General features: G+C 60.0%; 6 protein-coding genes across 6 annotated transcripts; all 6 read right to left on the bottom strand.

Annotated features, from left to right (window-relative positions):
• Window positions 1-2810, bottom strand: xdhA_3 (putative D-xylulose reductase A). The gene is made up of 7 exons (XM_062768208.1): window positions 2594-2810; window positions 2369-2559; window positions 1817-2319; window positions 1531-1780; window positions 1211-1229; window positions 546-1172; window positions 1-507 (listed from the first exon to the last, which is right to left on the bottom strand). Exons 1-7 carry the CDS (start codon window positions 2798-2800, stop codon window positions 64-66), a joined length of 2241 nt encoding a protein of 746 aa, XP_062624192.1. The 5' UTR covers window positions 2801-2810; the 3' UTR covers window positions 1-63.
• A 280-nt stretch (window positions 2811-3090) lies between these two features.
• On the bottom strand, window positions 3091-6388 carry cta3_1 (Calcium-transporting ATPase 3; the record flags this gene model as incomplete). Its single annotated transcript, XM_062768207.1, has 2 exons — window positions 3091-6101; window positions 6148-6388. The coding sequence occupies 2 exons, from the start codon at window positions 6386-6388 to the stop codon at window positions 3091-3093; spliced, it is 3252 nt and encodes a 1083-aa protein (XP_062624191.1).
• Window positions 6389-8077: 1689 nt separating this feature from the next.
• DCTN1 (Dynactin subunit 1) lies at window positions 8078-9293 on the bottom strand (the record flags this gene model as incomplete). Its single annotated transcript, XM_062768206.1, has 3 exons — window positions 8078-8171; window positions 8208-8942; window positions 8989-9293. 3 exons carry the CDS (start codon window positions 9291-9293, stop codon window positions 8078-8080), a joined length of 1134 nt encoding a protein of 377 aa, XP_062624190.1.
• Window positions 9294-9746: 453 nt separating this feature from the next.
• Window positions 9747-12370, bottom strand: LOC62_01G001707 (uncharacterized protein; the record flags this gene model as incomplete). Its single annotated transcript, XM_062768205.1, has 7 exons — window positions 9747-9840; window positions 10065-10499; window positions 10535-10900; window positions 10952-11383; window positions 11442-11553; window positions 11947-12017; window positions 12057-12370. The coding sequence occupies 7 exons, from the start codon at window positions 12368-12370 to the stop codon at window positions 9747-9749; spliced, it is 1824 nt and encodes a 607-aa protein (XP_062624189.1).
• A 576-nt stretch (window positions 12371-12946) lies between these two features.
• On the bottom strand, window positions 12947-13598 carry LOC62_01G001706 (uncharacterized protein; the record flags this gene model as incomplete). Its single annotated transcript, XM_062768204.1, has 2 exons — window positions 12947-13241; window positions 13282-13598. The coding sequence occupies 2 exons, from the start codon at window positions 13596-13598 to the stop codon at window positions 12947-12949; spliced, it is 612 nt and encodes a 203-aa protein (XP_062624188.1).
• A 592-nt stretch (window positions 13599-14190) lies between these two features.
• LOC62_01G001705 (uncharacterized protein) lies at window positions 14191-15042 on the bottom strand (the record flags this gene model as incomplete). Its single annotated transcript, XM_062768203.1, has 3 exons — window positions 14191-14281; window positions 14314-14727; window positions 14762-15042. 3 exons carry the CDS (start codon window positions 15040-15042, stop codon window positions 14191-14193), a joined length of 786 nt encoding a protein of 261 aa, XP_062624187.1.
• Between the last annotated feature and the right edge of the window lie 131 nt (window positions 15043-15173).

Here is a 15173-nt window from a genome sequence, read left to right as displayed (position 1 = left end):
CCCATAGTCACTGGGGATGCATGATGATACATCTGTTACGGCTGCAGCTGCACGTAGTTTGTTCTACTTGCTCCCCTTGGTGTCAACCGACCGGTCATAGATCTTCCCGCAGCTAGGCGAAGCCTTGCTAACGCTGGCGTGCACGGCATCCGAGTCGGGCAGCCAGTCGTCGAGGTCGCGGAGCTGCTGGACGACCTCCTGCGCCGACTTGTCGGTGGACACGCGGCCCTCCTTGTGGGCCCAGTACTCGACGTTGGCGGCGGGGACTCCCGACGCACGGGCAACGCGCTTAACCTTGGTGACCAGCTTGTGCCGGTCGCCGTCGTACGCCTTGTTAAAGTTCTTGGCGACGTCCTCGGCGTCCCCGCCGTCGTCGTGCGCCTGGATATCCTGCCATACCTTGGACGCGATGGCCTCGAGCTCCTTCAGCTCGGCCTGGTCGATCTCTGCGAGCGCCTTGAGCACCTTGTCGACGTCGGCCTTGGACGGCGCGCGGCCTACGAGGAACTGCGGTCAGCGGTGTGCGCGTGGAGAATGTGACTCACGTCCACAACCTGAGAACGGTCCTCGCCGATCTGCTTCCTCAGATCGGTGGACACCTTCTGCCAGTTGACCTTGGACGGATCAGCCTTCTCGAGCTCCTTGCCGATCCGGTCGGTAACAGTCTTGACGTCATCGCCAAACTGCTTGAGCTCCTTGACGGCGGCGTCGGCGTCCTCCTTGGACAGGTGCGGGAATACGCCAGCCGGGCCAGAGATGATGTTGGGCAGAGCCTCGGCGTACACCTGCACCACGGGCGCTGGTGCCCACGGCTCGAACGCGCGTGTGGCCAGCACTGTGTCCGCGAGGCTGGGGTGGATGTGCGACGCACCAGCCGTCGCATTGGACGCCGCGCGTGCCCTCTGCGCCAGCTGGGCCAGGTCACCGAGCGCCTCGACGCCGCGCTCCTCGTTGCGATAGTAGAAGTAGAGCCCGGCCGCGGCGACCACCACGCCGCCGACGAGGATAAAGTTGCGCGTGTCCTTCATCCAGTGGTGCTTCTTGTGCTCCTCGCCGAGTTTCTCCTCGCGGACCTCCTCCCACCCTTCCTTGTCTTTGCCACTCTGCGTCGAGTTGAAGCGTAAAGGCTGAGCGTGGGTACCGAGTAGCGCAAGTCGTGTGGTCGCTGGTCGCTGGGTCGTCAGTGGGCACAGGTGCTGTTGTTCCTCACGCGAGCGGCCAGGGCGAGCCTGACGGGCGAGGTCATTGTCATTGGCTTCATGGTGAGTGAGTGGGCGACATCAAGAAATGCTATGCTGGGTGTCGGATGTTCAATAGGCAACAGGCGTCTGGACTCCCACACGCATACCCACACGCATCCGATGACGTCCCCACGGAAGAGCGACGTGTGAGCAAGGTGGACAGGTCAGGTGGAGGCAGCAGGCTGGTTCCCGTGCTGGCCGATGACGTGAACATTGTCCAGGCTGCATGGGAATCAACTCTATCTATCCAACATCGGACTGAACCGGCGGCAACTTAAGAGCTCCTCACTCCTGGTTCCGAATGACCACCTTGATCTCGTGCCCACTCCGAACAGCCTTGAACGCCTCCTCCGACTGCGTGAGGCCAAACGTCTTGGTCACGAGCGGGCGCACATCGACGAGCCCGCGCTCGAGCAGGTCGATGCCGTCTTCAAAGCAACGCGCAGTGTAGTGAAACGCGCCCGAGACCGTGATCTCCTTGGTGGCCACCTGCAGGATGGGGAAGGTGATGAGCGGGGCTCCCAGCCCGGCCTGGACGACTGGGCGTCAGCAACACTCACACCAGTACCACCCACAGTTGCCGCCAGACCGGAGCAGCGTCATGCCGAGCTGGATCGGCGCCTCGGCCCCAGTGGTGTCGATGACGACGTCGATCCCGTCCTCGGCGCCGACCACGTCAAGGAGGTACTCTGTAAACCTGGCGTGGAACTCGAGGGGATCGGCTCCAGGCTCCGGCGTCCTCGAGACGAAGGTGTGCGTCGCGGCATACTTGGACGCAAAGGACAGGCGCTCGGTGGACAGGTCGAGCGCAGTGATGCTCCGTGCGCCGTAGGACCTCGCGACGGCCATGCACAACAGTCCGAGCGGCCCGGCGCCAAGCACGACGACATGCGCGTGTGGGCGCAGATTCGCGCGCCGTGCGATCTGGATCGCGATCGCCAGCGGCTGGATGCAACCTGCCTCCTCCCAGCTGAGGTTGGCCGGGATTTTGACCGCATTGCGGGTGGGGCAAGCGTACCATTGGCACAGGGTGCCGTCGGTGTGCGGCGCGGCGAGGTAGCGCTCATACTTGCAGTAGCTGGGAAGGGGTGTGAGCGGGTCACACACTTCCAGCACCGCAGACATACTTGAACGCTCCCTCTTTGCAGAAACGGCAGTCGCGGCACGGCAAGCTCGGCTCGATCGCGACACGGTCGCCCGGCTTGATCGTGTCCACAAGCTTGCCGACGGCGTACACGATGCCCGCCGACTCGTGCCCTAGGACATGCGGCTGGGTGATCACCGACCCCCCGATACGACCGTTGGAGTAGTACGATACCTGGGCTCAGCAAGAAGGGCAAGCGGCAACTCACATCCGTGCCGCAGATTCCGGTTGACATGACCTTGACCAGCACTTCGTTGTCGCCGACCGCTGGGATCGGACGGTCCTCGACCACGACCTGCTCTATGCTGCTCAGGACGCAGTGGTGGTTGGAGCCGGAGACTGTAAAGTCGGTGAAGGGCTCTGCGTCGACGTGTGGCCGGGTGTAGGGCTTGCTCGAGTGGTCGTTGGATGGCATGGCGGCGGGGATGGCAACGAGGGGTACTCGGCAGTCTACCGGCCACCTTATAACTGCCCAGATAGCTCTCACGGCCCCCCATGTGCACAGCTGCTCTCAACGTGCCCGGCACTGCATGCATGTGGACTCACACACATTGTTTGGTGGCGTTGTGGCGTCATGTTTGTGCCTCTTCAACGCCCTGGACGCTGAGAGTTGGGGAGGGCCCTCCTCACACGCCCTGCCTCTCCTGCTTGGAACCATGCAATAGCAATACATTGCTTCTAACTATCTAGCCCTAATTAACCAAACTACACGATCTGGTGGGTCTTCTCAACATTCACGTTGGTCAGCGAGCCCGAGAGGCTGTTCGTCGCCGTCTTGGGGAGCGCTTCGCCAGTCTTGCCCGTCTCGATACGAGCGACAGCCGCGGAAGGCTGGTTCCTCGCGCGCTTGGCATCCCTCCTGCGGAAGTACACGCGCTTGACCCACTTGTAGGCCTCGGAGGCGATGAAGTAGATGATGACCATGCCGAAGACAATGCCCCACTCCCACTTGAGCTGGCCGATGAGGAAGACCTTGTCGTTGATGACGGGGATGTAGACGACGGGGAACATGGAGAGGACGAGTACCACGACGCACCACAGCAGCACCCTGTTGTCCCAGAGGTTCATCTTGAACAAGGACATGGTCGAGTGCTTGCACTGGAGGGCGTGGATGAGCATGACGATCATGAGGGTCGCCATGCAGCAGGCACGAGCGGCGAAGACGGGGTCGCAGGCTTTGCTGGCCCTGTCATTGCAGTCGACGCCGAGGTCACCCGGGAAGTAGCCGTACATGACGATGACAAAGTTGATCAGGGCCTGGGCTCCCATGAGGAGCCCGTAGAACGCGAGGTCGATGTAGAACTCCCACGTGAACAGCGTGCGGTACTCGGAGGGAGGCTGGTCCATGGCGTCGGCGGCCGTGGGCTCGAGGCCGAGCGCCATTGCAGGAGGACCAGCGGTGAGGGTGTTGATCCAGAGGGCTGCGACGGGGGACAGCGGGAAGACCGAGTGGCCCTTTTCGTCGCGGAACGCCAGGCCGATAAGCAGTACAACCAGCTCGCCAATGTTGCCCGATAGGAGGTAGAGCAGGAACTTGGACAGGTTCTTGAAGACCGAGCGGCCCTTGCGGATTGCACGAATGGCCGAGGCGAAGTTGTCGTCGGTGAGGATGATGCGTGCCGACTGCTTGGCGACATCCGAGCCCGTGCCCATCGCGACGCCGACATCGGCGCGCTTGAGCGCCGGCGAGTCGTTGACGCCGTCGCCCGTCATGGCGGTGGTCTGCTTCCTGCGGTGGATGGCATCAACCATGCGGACCTTGGTCTCCGGGGCGCATCGGGCGACAACAAGGGGCAAGTCGTCGAGCGCATCGACCTCGGCGTCAGTCAGGGCGTCGAACTGCTGACCCGTCATGACCGCGTTCTTCGAGTACGACTTGGAGCCGTCGAGGATGCCGATCTGGAGGGCAATCGCCGTGGCCGTGGCCGGGTGGTCACCGGTGAGCATGCGGGGCGTGATACCCGCCTTGCGGCAGTCAGCCACGGCTCCAGGCGACTCCTTGCGAGGCGGGTCGAAGATGCCAGCGAGACCGAGGAAAGTGAAGCCTTGCTCAAAGTCGGCGCGGGGCATGGCCTTGATCGCGGCCTCCTTGTCGACGGGCTCCTGCTTGGCGGCGAAGGCAAGCACACGGAGGCCCTGGGACGCGAGTGCCTCGACCTTGGTCATGATCTCGGCGAGAACGGCCTCGTTGAGCGGCTGGTCGCGGACATGCGTGCAGCAGGGGAGGACGCGCTCGACTGCACCCTTGAGGACGCAAATGAGCTCGGGCTTCTCGCCACCGACGAGCTTGTAAGCCATAGACATGCGCTTGACCGTCGAATCGAAGGGGTGCTCGAGCACCTGCTCATAGTGACCCTTGATGGCGTCAGTGCGGAGGATCGAGTTGCGCGATGTGTGGCGCGCGAGCTTCTTGTCCTTGTCCTGGTGGGACGGGAGCGCGCCGGTGAGGTGGGGCTTGTCAAAGCCGAGCTTGTGCGCGGCAACCTGAAGCGCGACCTCGGTCGGGTCGCCGTTGGCCTGGTATCCCTGGCCCTCTTCCGTGCCCGGGGACAGTGTGGCCTGGTTACAGAGCGAGGTGCAAATGGCGAGGTCGCGCAGGCCACGCTCCATGGTGCTGACCTCCACGGGCGCAGCATCATCCTGGTCCGCAGACTTCTCGTCGAGCGTAGCACCGGCAACGAGGGGGGTGTCGTCCGGAGTGACCTCGCCGCGGGGGTAGAAGGGGTCGGCGCCAGTCTCGAAAGCGTAGACCTGGCCCGTAGTCGTGTCGGTCGGGGCGGCGCCGTCGCGCGAGTCCTGGACGGGGACCCACATCTTCTTGACTACCATGCGGCCGACGGTGAGGGTGCCCGTCTTGTCCGAGCACACGTTGTAAATACCAGCCAGCGCCTCGATCGCGTCCATCCGGCGCACGAGGGCGTTGCGCTTGGCGAGATCCGAGGACGCTTGAGCCAGGGTGAGCGAGACGACGGCCACAATGGACACGGGCAGCATCGACACGGCCGCAGCGACCGTGTATGTAGCCATCGACTTCGGGATGTGCTTGAAGCCCGTGGACGCGAGGACGACGATGGCGGTGACAATGGCGGCGCAGAGGAGGGTGTAGGCGAGCGAGTTGAGCTTGATCTGCAGCGGCGATGTCTCGGCCAGGCCGAGGGTAACCTTCAATCGGTGGATGCGCGCAGCCCAGCCAGTCTCTGTACGGACGGCCTTGTTCTGCAGGGCCTTGGCAATCTTGCCGATCTCGGTGCCCATGCCGGTGGACGTGACGACGACGTGCGCGCGGCCCTTTGTGATCTGAGCTCCCGAGAAGACCATAGACACGCGGTCGCCGACGGGGCAGTTGTCCTCGCTGACAGGCTCAGCCTGCTTGGCGACGGGCAGACTCTCGCCGGTGAGGAACGCCTCGTCCGCCTCGAGGTTGCTCACGCCGTCCAACACGCGGCCGTCGGCAGGCACAATGTCGCCGTTCTTGATCACGACAATGTCACCGGGGACGACCTCGTCGACGGCGATGGTGCGAGTGGACACTGCGCCCGCGGCGTTGTGGCGTACGACGTTGGCAATGGGAGCACCGACGCTCTCAAGGCTCGCGACGATCTTCTCTGCCTCCCATTCTGTCCAGGTGCCGACCGAGATGTTGAGCAGGATGAGGGCAGCGATGACGCCGCCCGAGATCCAGTCCATGACGCCAAAGGACACGGCCATGGCGCCGACTGTGCACGTTAGTGGGTGCCCATCGTCCGTGCAGGCGGTACGTACTCAGGATCGCCGTCATGGCGTTGGCGACCTGCCGCCCGATGATCTTCCAGATGTTGGCCTTTGGCGGCGGCTTGATGCGGTTCGGGCCGTAGAGTGCCAGCCGCTTGGCCGCCTCCTCCTCCGACAGGCCGGTCTTGGGGTCGACATTGAGCGCGGCGAGCACCTTGGACGCGTCGGCCGTGTGTGCGGAAAAGTCGAGCGCCGAGACGGGCTCGGGCACGTTGTTTTTGTTACCAGCCATGGTGGCTTGGAGGCGCTGGGAAAGTTGGACGAGGAGAGAGAGGAGAGAGAGAGTTAGACGTCAAGACGTCGCTTTGGTAGTTTACAGGCGCGGAATGCCTTGTTGTTGTGTCGTAATGCGCGTGCTATCGCATGTGCTTGACCATGTGGAGCTGTAGGTCGCTGTGGAGCAGGCTACAAGGCCGACAGTGGACGTTGTGGAGCGGTGGGTTTGTGGGTGTCCTTGGCAGCCGCAATGGCGCGCTTTTATACATTGTGCATCTTTTGTTCCGGCTCGATCAACGCGGCATGTCACCTCGCCGCCAAAGTCTTGGCATTGGCGTCTTCCGCATGATCCCAAACGTTCTAAAGCAAGCGTGCATCGAGGATGAATCGTCGTAAGTGTTACAGATGGTGGCGAGGATGTTGGGTGTAGTTACAGAGTTTACCCGGCAGTTCTTCCACATCGACTACTTTATCCCAGCGCACCAAGATGTTCATCCTCTCTCTTCGGCCACTTCAATAGGTTGGGCGAGGTAGTCGCGTGGCGTGGGCCAGGCACGCGCGGCACGCACGGCACGCACGGCACGCACGCAGCAACGGATCCTTGCAGCTGCATATGGGGTAGAGGCAGCCTGTGACATCATGGAGGCTGAGTAGGGCCGACATCGTCCACCCGATCCCGACATCTGTCCGGAGCTGGCGCTGGGAGCGCTCCGCAACCAAGGACAGTGCAACAAGGAGCTCGACGAGAGCGATTGACACTGCACATTCCAATATACCTCGGATGCTCTCGGTTGAGTAAAGTATCTGCCAAGGATCTCGGCAGCAACTCGGGATACAGGTATGACTCGGGGGCCATCTGTTGTCACCGCTGTAAACAATATCCTGCTCTTGTTCTTCCCAACTCAAGGTCGGCTGGACCAGCAGCCGTCAATCTCGGCTATAGTATGATAACCCCAGATGACCCCCACACGCGCTTAAGGTGTCAGTGTTTCTCCAGGCGCCATCATAAGGCAAGCGACATGCCGAAGACCACGCGCATGTCCGCTGTCACCGGACGCGTGGGCCGACGAAGCGACAATCACCCGGGCTCGCATACTCACTTGGCTGATACCCTGCCAAGATGGATGATACAGTCGCGGGTCTGTTGACCGACCTCAAGACGCTTTTTTGATCAGGACGCGTCGCCGGCGGCGCACGAGGCGATTTCGCTGACGCCGGACCGGAGCTGACACCGCCACCGTCTTGTGCGGCGCCAGAGTGGATGGCTGTAGCAGGATGTACACGCCAATAACGAAGGCAACGAGGGCGAGCATGCTGAGTGAGTGGTGAGAGTGAAGAGCAGTCCACAGTCGTCGCATGTCCCTTCGTCGAATGCACAAGGTTGCACATCGACATGCCTCCATCCCCAACACGATCGGCTGGGCTGTCGAGTGGGCACGGCCACACCTCTGACCACCACTTCTGGAGCTAGTGGGTTTAACGGAATGCACATTCGGACCATCACCACGGCGGCGATCTCTCGGTTAGGAACTCAGATGGCTGGCTGGTCCCGCGGTATATCAATGCTCTTGGGGCACCAGCAGAGTACAAGTGTGTGCATCACCCCATCAGCCCAGTTGCAAGCGGCGATCAGCGTTGTTTTGCTTTTAACGTAACCTCATTGCCCAGCTATTGACACTGTCCTGGCCCTTACATCTGCCACCTCTCAAGCCTTAGCGAGACAGTCTGTTCTGTCGCCGGTAATGGGCTGGGCATTGAGGAATCCGTAGTTTCCATAGTTGTCGTAGATTGCAGCCGCACTGTGGGTTCAGCACCAATCCAAGATCTTAACTCACATGAACGGCGAGGTCGTGTTGAGATAGAAATAGTAGGACCCAGACCAGGCCTCATTTAGGGGGTCAATCCTCGTGCCGTCGGCTAATATGATGACCATGGTCAGGCCGTCGGTGGGACCGGGCGCATAGTATGGAATCTTGCTCCACTGGCACCGTATAAACTGGCCTGGGGCCGAGATATGAATGGTTGGCTCGGTGGGTACTGGGTGAGACGGCCCCGAGGAGGTCGTCGTTGCCGGTGGAAGGGATGAGGAAGAGGGGGCCTCAGATGAGCTTGAGATAGGAGACGTCGAGCTCGATGAGGGCACTGACGGCGACTCTGTCGGTGGCTGGGACTTTGTGACCGACTTGGATGTGGAGGACGCCTTTGGGGATGGGGTTGTGGTCGACTTTGAGGGTTTCACCGTCGAGGGCGACTGCTTGGGAGTCGTGGTGGACATTGATGTTGAAGCTTTCGACTTCGAAGTCGAAGATGGCTTCAGTGTGGTCGTCGAAGATGGCTTCGGTGTGGTCACGGACGGCGGGGTCGTAGTCACAGACTCTGAATGCGACTGAGACTGCGAGGTTGAGAGGAATTCAGAGGTCGACGTGCTCGGGGCAATAGTGCCAGAGTGGGTGGGTGAGGTGATACACGAGGCGCCAGGCGAGTTGATCACAGTGGAGTTCACCACGATGAGCTTCTGGGTTATCCACTGGTGCCCGTCACCGAAGTAACCGAACTCTGCCTGGATACGGCTGTGGGTGTCAGCGTCACCGCAAGAGGGTACTGTAGTTCACGCACACGATGGCGCCGACACCGTACGGCATGTTCCAAGTGTACGGGCTCTCCGACTGCCCCACGATGCCAAAGCTTCCACCATAAAGCCAAGTCATGCCGCTGTCTCCGATGTATGGATCATACACCAGGAACATGAGAGAAGTGAGACCATCGTGCGTCCACGAGAAGCGCATCGGGCTACACTGGTGCGGCGGCCACGGGTCAATATCGAGCGTGATGCCGGGGTATCGGTCTGACGGCGACGGGTCCGGCGTCCACGCGATGGCGGAGACAACATAGACCAGCGTTAGGAGGGGAGTGACAATCATTGTGAGTAGCTGGGTTCATCATAGTGGGTCACCTTGTATTAAGGTCAACGACGATGGGGCCATGAGAGCACCAGTGACGCGAAATGAGTTGGACTGCTGGGCGGAGCCGAGCCGAGGCTGTTCGGACCCATATACGGGACAACCTTAACGTGGTCATGCGGTCTCCGCAAGCTCGAAACGCACTCCAGACGGGACAAGCAGCGGGCACCTTGGAAGAAGACCGTGATTCACGTGTTCAATTAGTGCGCGGCTCGGACGCGAGCGAACGTGCCTTGGTGACTACGACGCTGGATGACGCGCCTGTTACAGGTCACTGTGTCAACGTTCTGCACGAGAATGCGGTGATACAGGCCCGGTCGTGATACATCTGCGACATTCATACGTACGCCCTCCTCGTCGCCGCACAAGTACATAATCCTCGGTCGTCCACGATGGGTCCAATTGCTCGTTTCCTCATTTCTTCTTGATGCAGCTCGTGTCGGTTCCTGTGATGGGTCGAGCGTTGAGGAACTGGTAGTTACCCCAGATGTCGAAGAGTGCGACTGCGCTGTGGGAGTGAGCATACTGCACCTGCTATCAACTCACATGAAGGGCGATGTCGTATCAAACAGCAATGGATAAATCCCACCCCCAATGCTCCCACCAGAACTCCAATCGTAGTTGTCCAAGTTGACGATCCTTGTACCATCGGCCAACATGATGACCAAGGTGAAGCCAGTCTCAAAATTGCCCTTTTGAGGCGCTTGCCATCCGATGTCATTCCACTCGCACCGGTTGAACGAGCCCTTGTACTCTAGAAAAGCGTTCGGTGCAGTGGGGACGGGGTATGGCCATGGCGAGATCTCGCTGTGACTATCGAAACTGCTGGTCGTTGGGGTAGGAGGGGGCGATGATGTGGGAATTGGAGCCTTCGTCGAGGTTGTGGGCGTGTTGGAGGTCGAGTGTGGCATCGAGGTCGAGCGCGGCGGCGAGGACTGGGGCACGGTTGTCTTGGACGGCTTGGTGGTCGACTGGGGCTTGGAAGCTGACTGGGATTTTGATGTCGACTTCGATTTCGATGACGTCATGCTCGGAGTGGGACTGACATAGGTATTGGTCGTGGGGGCAACGGAGCACGAGATGCCGGGAGAGTCCAGGATCGTGGCATTGCGCTCAATCGTCTTCAAAAGGCCGTTGCTGTCATCGCCGAAAAAGAACATCACACGGCTGTAGGTGTCAGCTACGGAATGCACTTGACGAACACTTTGGTCCCAGCTCCCCATGGAACGTTCCAAGTCCAGCTTGTGACGTTACCAGCGAAGTAAGGCTGGTTGCGGTCGGGTATCCAAGGGAACTCGACCCCGGGGGTCGTGTCCAAAGCGTAAATGGTCACATGGATGGGACCCGTGAACGTCCATGACATGTGCACTGGCTTGCATTGGTGCGGGGGCCATGGGTTCATCGACACAGTTATCTCCGGGTGCGGGGTGGTGGAGGGCGCGGGGGTGACATAGTGCGTAGGGACAATGGAGCAGGATCTGCCGGGTGAGTCGAGGATGGTCCCATTGCGCTCGATGGTCTTCAAGGTCTCGTGGGTCTTAGAGTCGCTGAATACAATCTGAACCTTGCTGTGGATGTCAGCTTAGCGACATATCAGGCAGCAAGATAGTGGCACTGACACGAGAGCGCCGGCACCCCAAGGCACGTTCCATGTGGTGCTGGTAACATTTCCCGCGTAGTAGGGGCTGTAGTCGTTGATCCAGGGGAACAAGACTCCAGGAGTAGCGTCCAAGGCGTAGGTCCCGAGGTGGATCTCGCCCGAGAACGTCCATGATATAAGCACTTTCTCGCACTGGCGAGGGGGCCACGGGTCCAGCGAGAGCGTGAGGTCAGGGTACGGGTCAACGCTGCCCGTGGTAGTCGGCGACGGCGGCACTGTGGATGGGCGGTACTTCGAAGAGGTTGGGCTGGGCGACGGACTGACAAAGTGTGTTGGCGAGGTGGCACAGGACGACCCGGCCGGGTCGAGAACAGTAGCGTTTTGCGCGATGACCTTCAACGTCTTCCACGGAACCGCAGTGCTCGATTCGCCGAACCAGATGTCAACGCAGCTAAGCGTCAGTTATCTGTCCTAACCGGAGCACCAACATCTTGCTGCCAGCACCCCACGGCACGTCCCATGTGAAGGTGGTTACGTTGCCGGGGAAGTAGAGCGATGCGGCAGGCACCCAGGGGTTGGTGACCCCCGGGGTCGTGTCTATAGCCCAGAAGTTGAGGTAGACTGGACCGGTGTAGGTCCACGAGAACACCACCTTGCCACACTGGTGCGGAGGGAACTGTTGCAGGGACCAAGTCAAGTCGGGGTGTGGGTCAACACTGCCTGTGGACGTCGGGGAGGGCTTAACGGTCGTCCGGACAGTTGAACTGGGCTGCACTTTCGTTGTGGAGGGATTGGCGGTCGTCCGGAGGGTTGAACTGGGCTGTATCTTGGTCGTCTTTGCCGAGGAGGGCAATGCAGCAGATGTAGAGTGAACAGACCTGTGTGTGGCACTAGACGTGGACGAGACACTGGGTGTGTGAGAGGAACTCTGGCTAGCACTCTGGCTAGAACTCTGCGTGCGACTCGGGCCAGTGTTGCGAGTGGGTGAAAGTGCACACGAGGAGACCGCCGGACCCAGGACGGTCGTGTTGCGGATTGTAGGTGTCCACCCGTTGGTCCAGTCGCCCTGGTTGAGGATAACGCCACTGCATGGGTCAGCTATACCGACATGCTAATGTACCAACATCTTGGTGCCGGCAGGGTAAGGAATGTTCCACACGAGGTTCTTGAAGAAGACGGGATAGAAAGTTTGTGCGGCGACGAAGGGGTACTCTGCTCCTGGGGTCAGGTCCCACGCCCCGAGCTCGAGGTAGAACGGCGGCGTGCCCCCCGACCACGAGATAGGGAGGCCATAGCACTGATACGCGTCATACTCCTTGAACGTGATGACTGGGTCGCTGCGAACCTCGAGCTCGACGCCTTCGGTGGCCTCACGGGGAATCGCGGAGGCGGACGCCAATATGGCGAATGCTAGTGCTGTGAGGCTGGTGAGAATCATGGCGAGGTGCGTTCACGGCCAGTCCCCCTCCAGAGAGGGGTGCTTAAGGCTTGTATTGTGGCCCACGACGCAGTGGGCCATGCGAAATGAATGATCTGGAGGAGTCGACAGTGGACCCATTAACGGGACAACCTTAACGCGGTCATGCGATCTTTGGGTCTATCTAAAGCGGTACCAAGGTTGAAACGCACTCCAACGGGACACAAACGGACACTTTAGATGTGGACCGTTCACGTGCTCATTCCTGAGCTCTCGGGTGCATTGACCGCCGTTAAGTGCTCCTCTCCTGCGAGTGATTCACCGCCACGGCAAACTGCAAATGTGGCAACGTGAGTCTGCCGGTGACAACTCTTCGACAGTGAACAGAAGGCTATTGTCGTCCTGCAAGACGCGACGCCGTTTATTCTCTCTGCATACATATTTATATGCACCATTCCGTTCGTTCATTGTCGGTCCATTGTCCAATTCGTACCTTTCGTTGCCCATGGCATTTTGGTGTTTGAGAGAATGACAGTTGCCCCAAAAGTCGTAGGTCGCCACAGCATTTGGACTGGCACTGACACCCTTAGAGTGGGACTAGGTCTTGGTCTTCTTGGGCTTCTTCGAATGCTTTGACTTGGAAGGTGGCGCGATCGTCGACGTCGAGTGGATAGACGTGTAGGAAGGACTTGACGTATCAGAGGGGCTCGGCGTGTGGGAGGGGTCCGATGTTTGGGAGGGACTCTGGGTAGAACTCTGGCTTGGGACATCATAGTGTGTGGGTCGAAGCACACACTCGGTGCCGTGCGGACCCTGGACGGTCGCGTTGCGCACCACTGTGGCATTCTCGTTCCAGTGGCCTTGTGTGTCGGTCTCGTAGATGGCGACGAAGCTGCAAACATCAGCTACACATCTGTGGTATGTGAACGAACATATGGCTCCCAGCAGCGTATTCAACGCGCCACCTGTACTCCCTGAAGAACACGGGGTACATGTTCTCCTGGAGCACGAAGGGATACTTTGACCCTGGGGTCAAGTCCCAAGCTCCAGCCGTAACGCGGAACCCCGGTTTGCCCCCCGTCCACGAGATATACAAGTCACCGCACTGGTAGGCACCATACTCGTCGAACCAGATGGCTAGGGGGTCGGTACGGGCCTCGAGCTCGACGACGTCTTTGGCGTCGTGTCGGATCGCCGAGGCCGCAGCCAATATGGCACACGAGAGTCTTAGGAGAGTGGTGAGAATCATGGTGAGGTGGGGGTTGGGCCAGCGACCCCTCCAGAGAGACGCATCTTAAGTCTCTCCTTAGGCCCAAGACATAGTGGGCCATGAGAACGCATGCTCGAGAGGGTGTCGATGAGAGTAGACTATCGACCGCCCGAGCCCATCACAGAACTGCTTAGTGCGGGCCTCCGATCCTTAGCATATCTATAGCTTTGCCGAGGTTGGAATGCACTCTGAGAAGAGGGACAAAGAACGGGCACTTTAGAAGATAGCAGTAATGCACGTGTTCGGAAGGACCCACTATACCACTACTGCTGAATCTCCGTCGGTGCCTCCAGCTTGCGTTCTGGTACATGTACACAACGTGCAGGATACGGTTCATTGTAACATCCTCCAGCTTTAAGTGGGTTGGTCATCGTCGTCACCCCTCGCATCAGCTGCCAATATAAGTGGTGGAATGCGGTCATACCATACCGCTCGGGCAACTCTAAGGGAGTTGAGCTGTGGTTGCAGAAGTTGGACAGTTGCATATCGACTACATCAAGACTACAGCGAGCACGTTTCTACTGTCCATTGCTCTGCCCGCACGAGGGCCATTGTCCATGTCGTCGGTCACTCACTTCTTGAGGCAGCTCGTGTCGGTCCCCGTGATCTCCTTTGGCGGAAGCACGCCATAGTTCCCATCGGAGTCATAGATGTACGCCGAGCTGGAGTCAGCCCCGCCAAGCAAGCAACTCACATCCACCGCGACGAAGTGTTGACTTGGAATCCGTAGAATCCCGCACCAGTTTGCAAATCCTTGACAACCCTGCTGCCGTCCTGGAGAATGATGATGAGAGTCGGCGTCGCTTGGGACCCGCGCGGCGCCTGATACCCGATGTTGTTGTACTCGCAGCGCCAGAAGTCGCCCTTCCACTCCAGGAACCAGTTGGGTGCTGTGGCCAGAGGCGGGGAGGACGCGCTGGTCGTCGTTGGCTTGTAACTGCTCACTGGGGGCGAGGACACAGGCTTGGTCGGGGTCGCGGTGACGCTGGGCTTCGCGCTGCTCGTGAAGCCCGTCGGGATGAGGCAGCTGTCATCGTTGTGCAGCGTGCCGACCACCGTGAGGTTGCGCCAGATGACCTGGCGATCGGCTGTGATGAGCTGGATTCCGCTGCATGTCAGCCCAGTACCACGAGCGGACGCACACCCTGCTTTGGACAGCGTACGGCACCAGCCACTTGTAGCTTGTCGCGTTGGTGAACGACTCGGCGTGGTTCACAAGGAAGGACTCAACCCCATTCTCGGAGCGCCACGCGCCGACTTGGAACGCGAACGGTCCCTTGCCCGTCCATGAGATGACAGTATTCTTGCACTGGACAACATTGTCCGGGGAGAGGGTGAGCGTGGCGCCTGCGCGGGGCCTGATGCCCGACGCCGAGGCGAGGAGCGAGCACGCAAGTGCGGTGGCGAGCGAAGTGAGAAGCATGATAGGATGTGGGGATTCGCACTGCACATTGCCAGCTACCCACACCTCTTATTCCCCTTGGATACGAACACGGAGAAGCATGAGGCGATGATCGCCGCGTGTGGGATTCGCAAGCTGCATACACGGGAGTG

Source organism: Vanrija pseudolonga, chromosome 1 (assembly GCF_020906515.1).
Source record: "Vanrija pseudolonga chromosome 1, complete sequence".
Taxonomy (NCBI): Eukaryota; Fungi; Basidiomycota; class Tremellomycetes; order Trichosporonales; family Trichosporonaceae; genus Vanrija; species Vanrija pseudolonga.
Note: the sequence above shows the minus strand (reverse complement) of the source record. Positions and strands in the feature narration are given on the sequence as shown.

Excerpts from the sequence above, each read along its gene's own strand:
- xdhA_3 (XM_062768208.1), bottom strand. The coding sequence starts at position 2,800 with ATGCCATCCAACGACCACTCGAGCAAGCCCTACACCCGGCCACACGTC. Across the intron at positions 2,320-2,368 it reads TGCAAAGAGGGAGCGTTCAA|CTACTGCAAGTATGAGCGCT; the intron begins GTATGTCTGCGG and ends ACCCCTTCCCAG. Across the intron at positions 1,781-1,816 it reads GCTCCGGTCTGGCGGCAACT|TCGTCCAGGCCGGGCTGGGA; the intron begins GTGGGTGGTACT and ends GCTGACGCCCAG.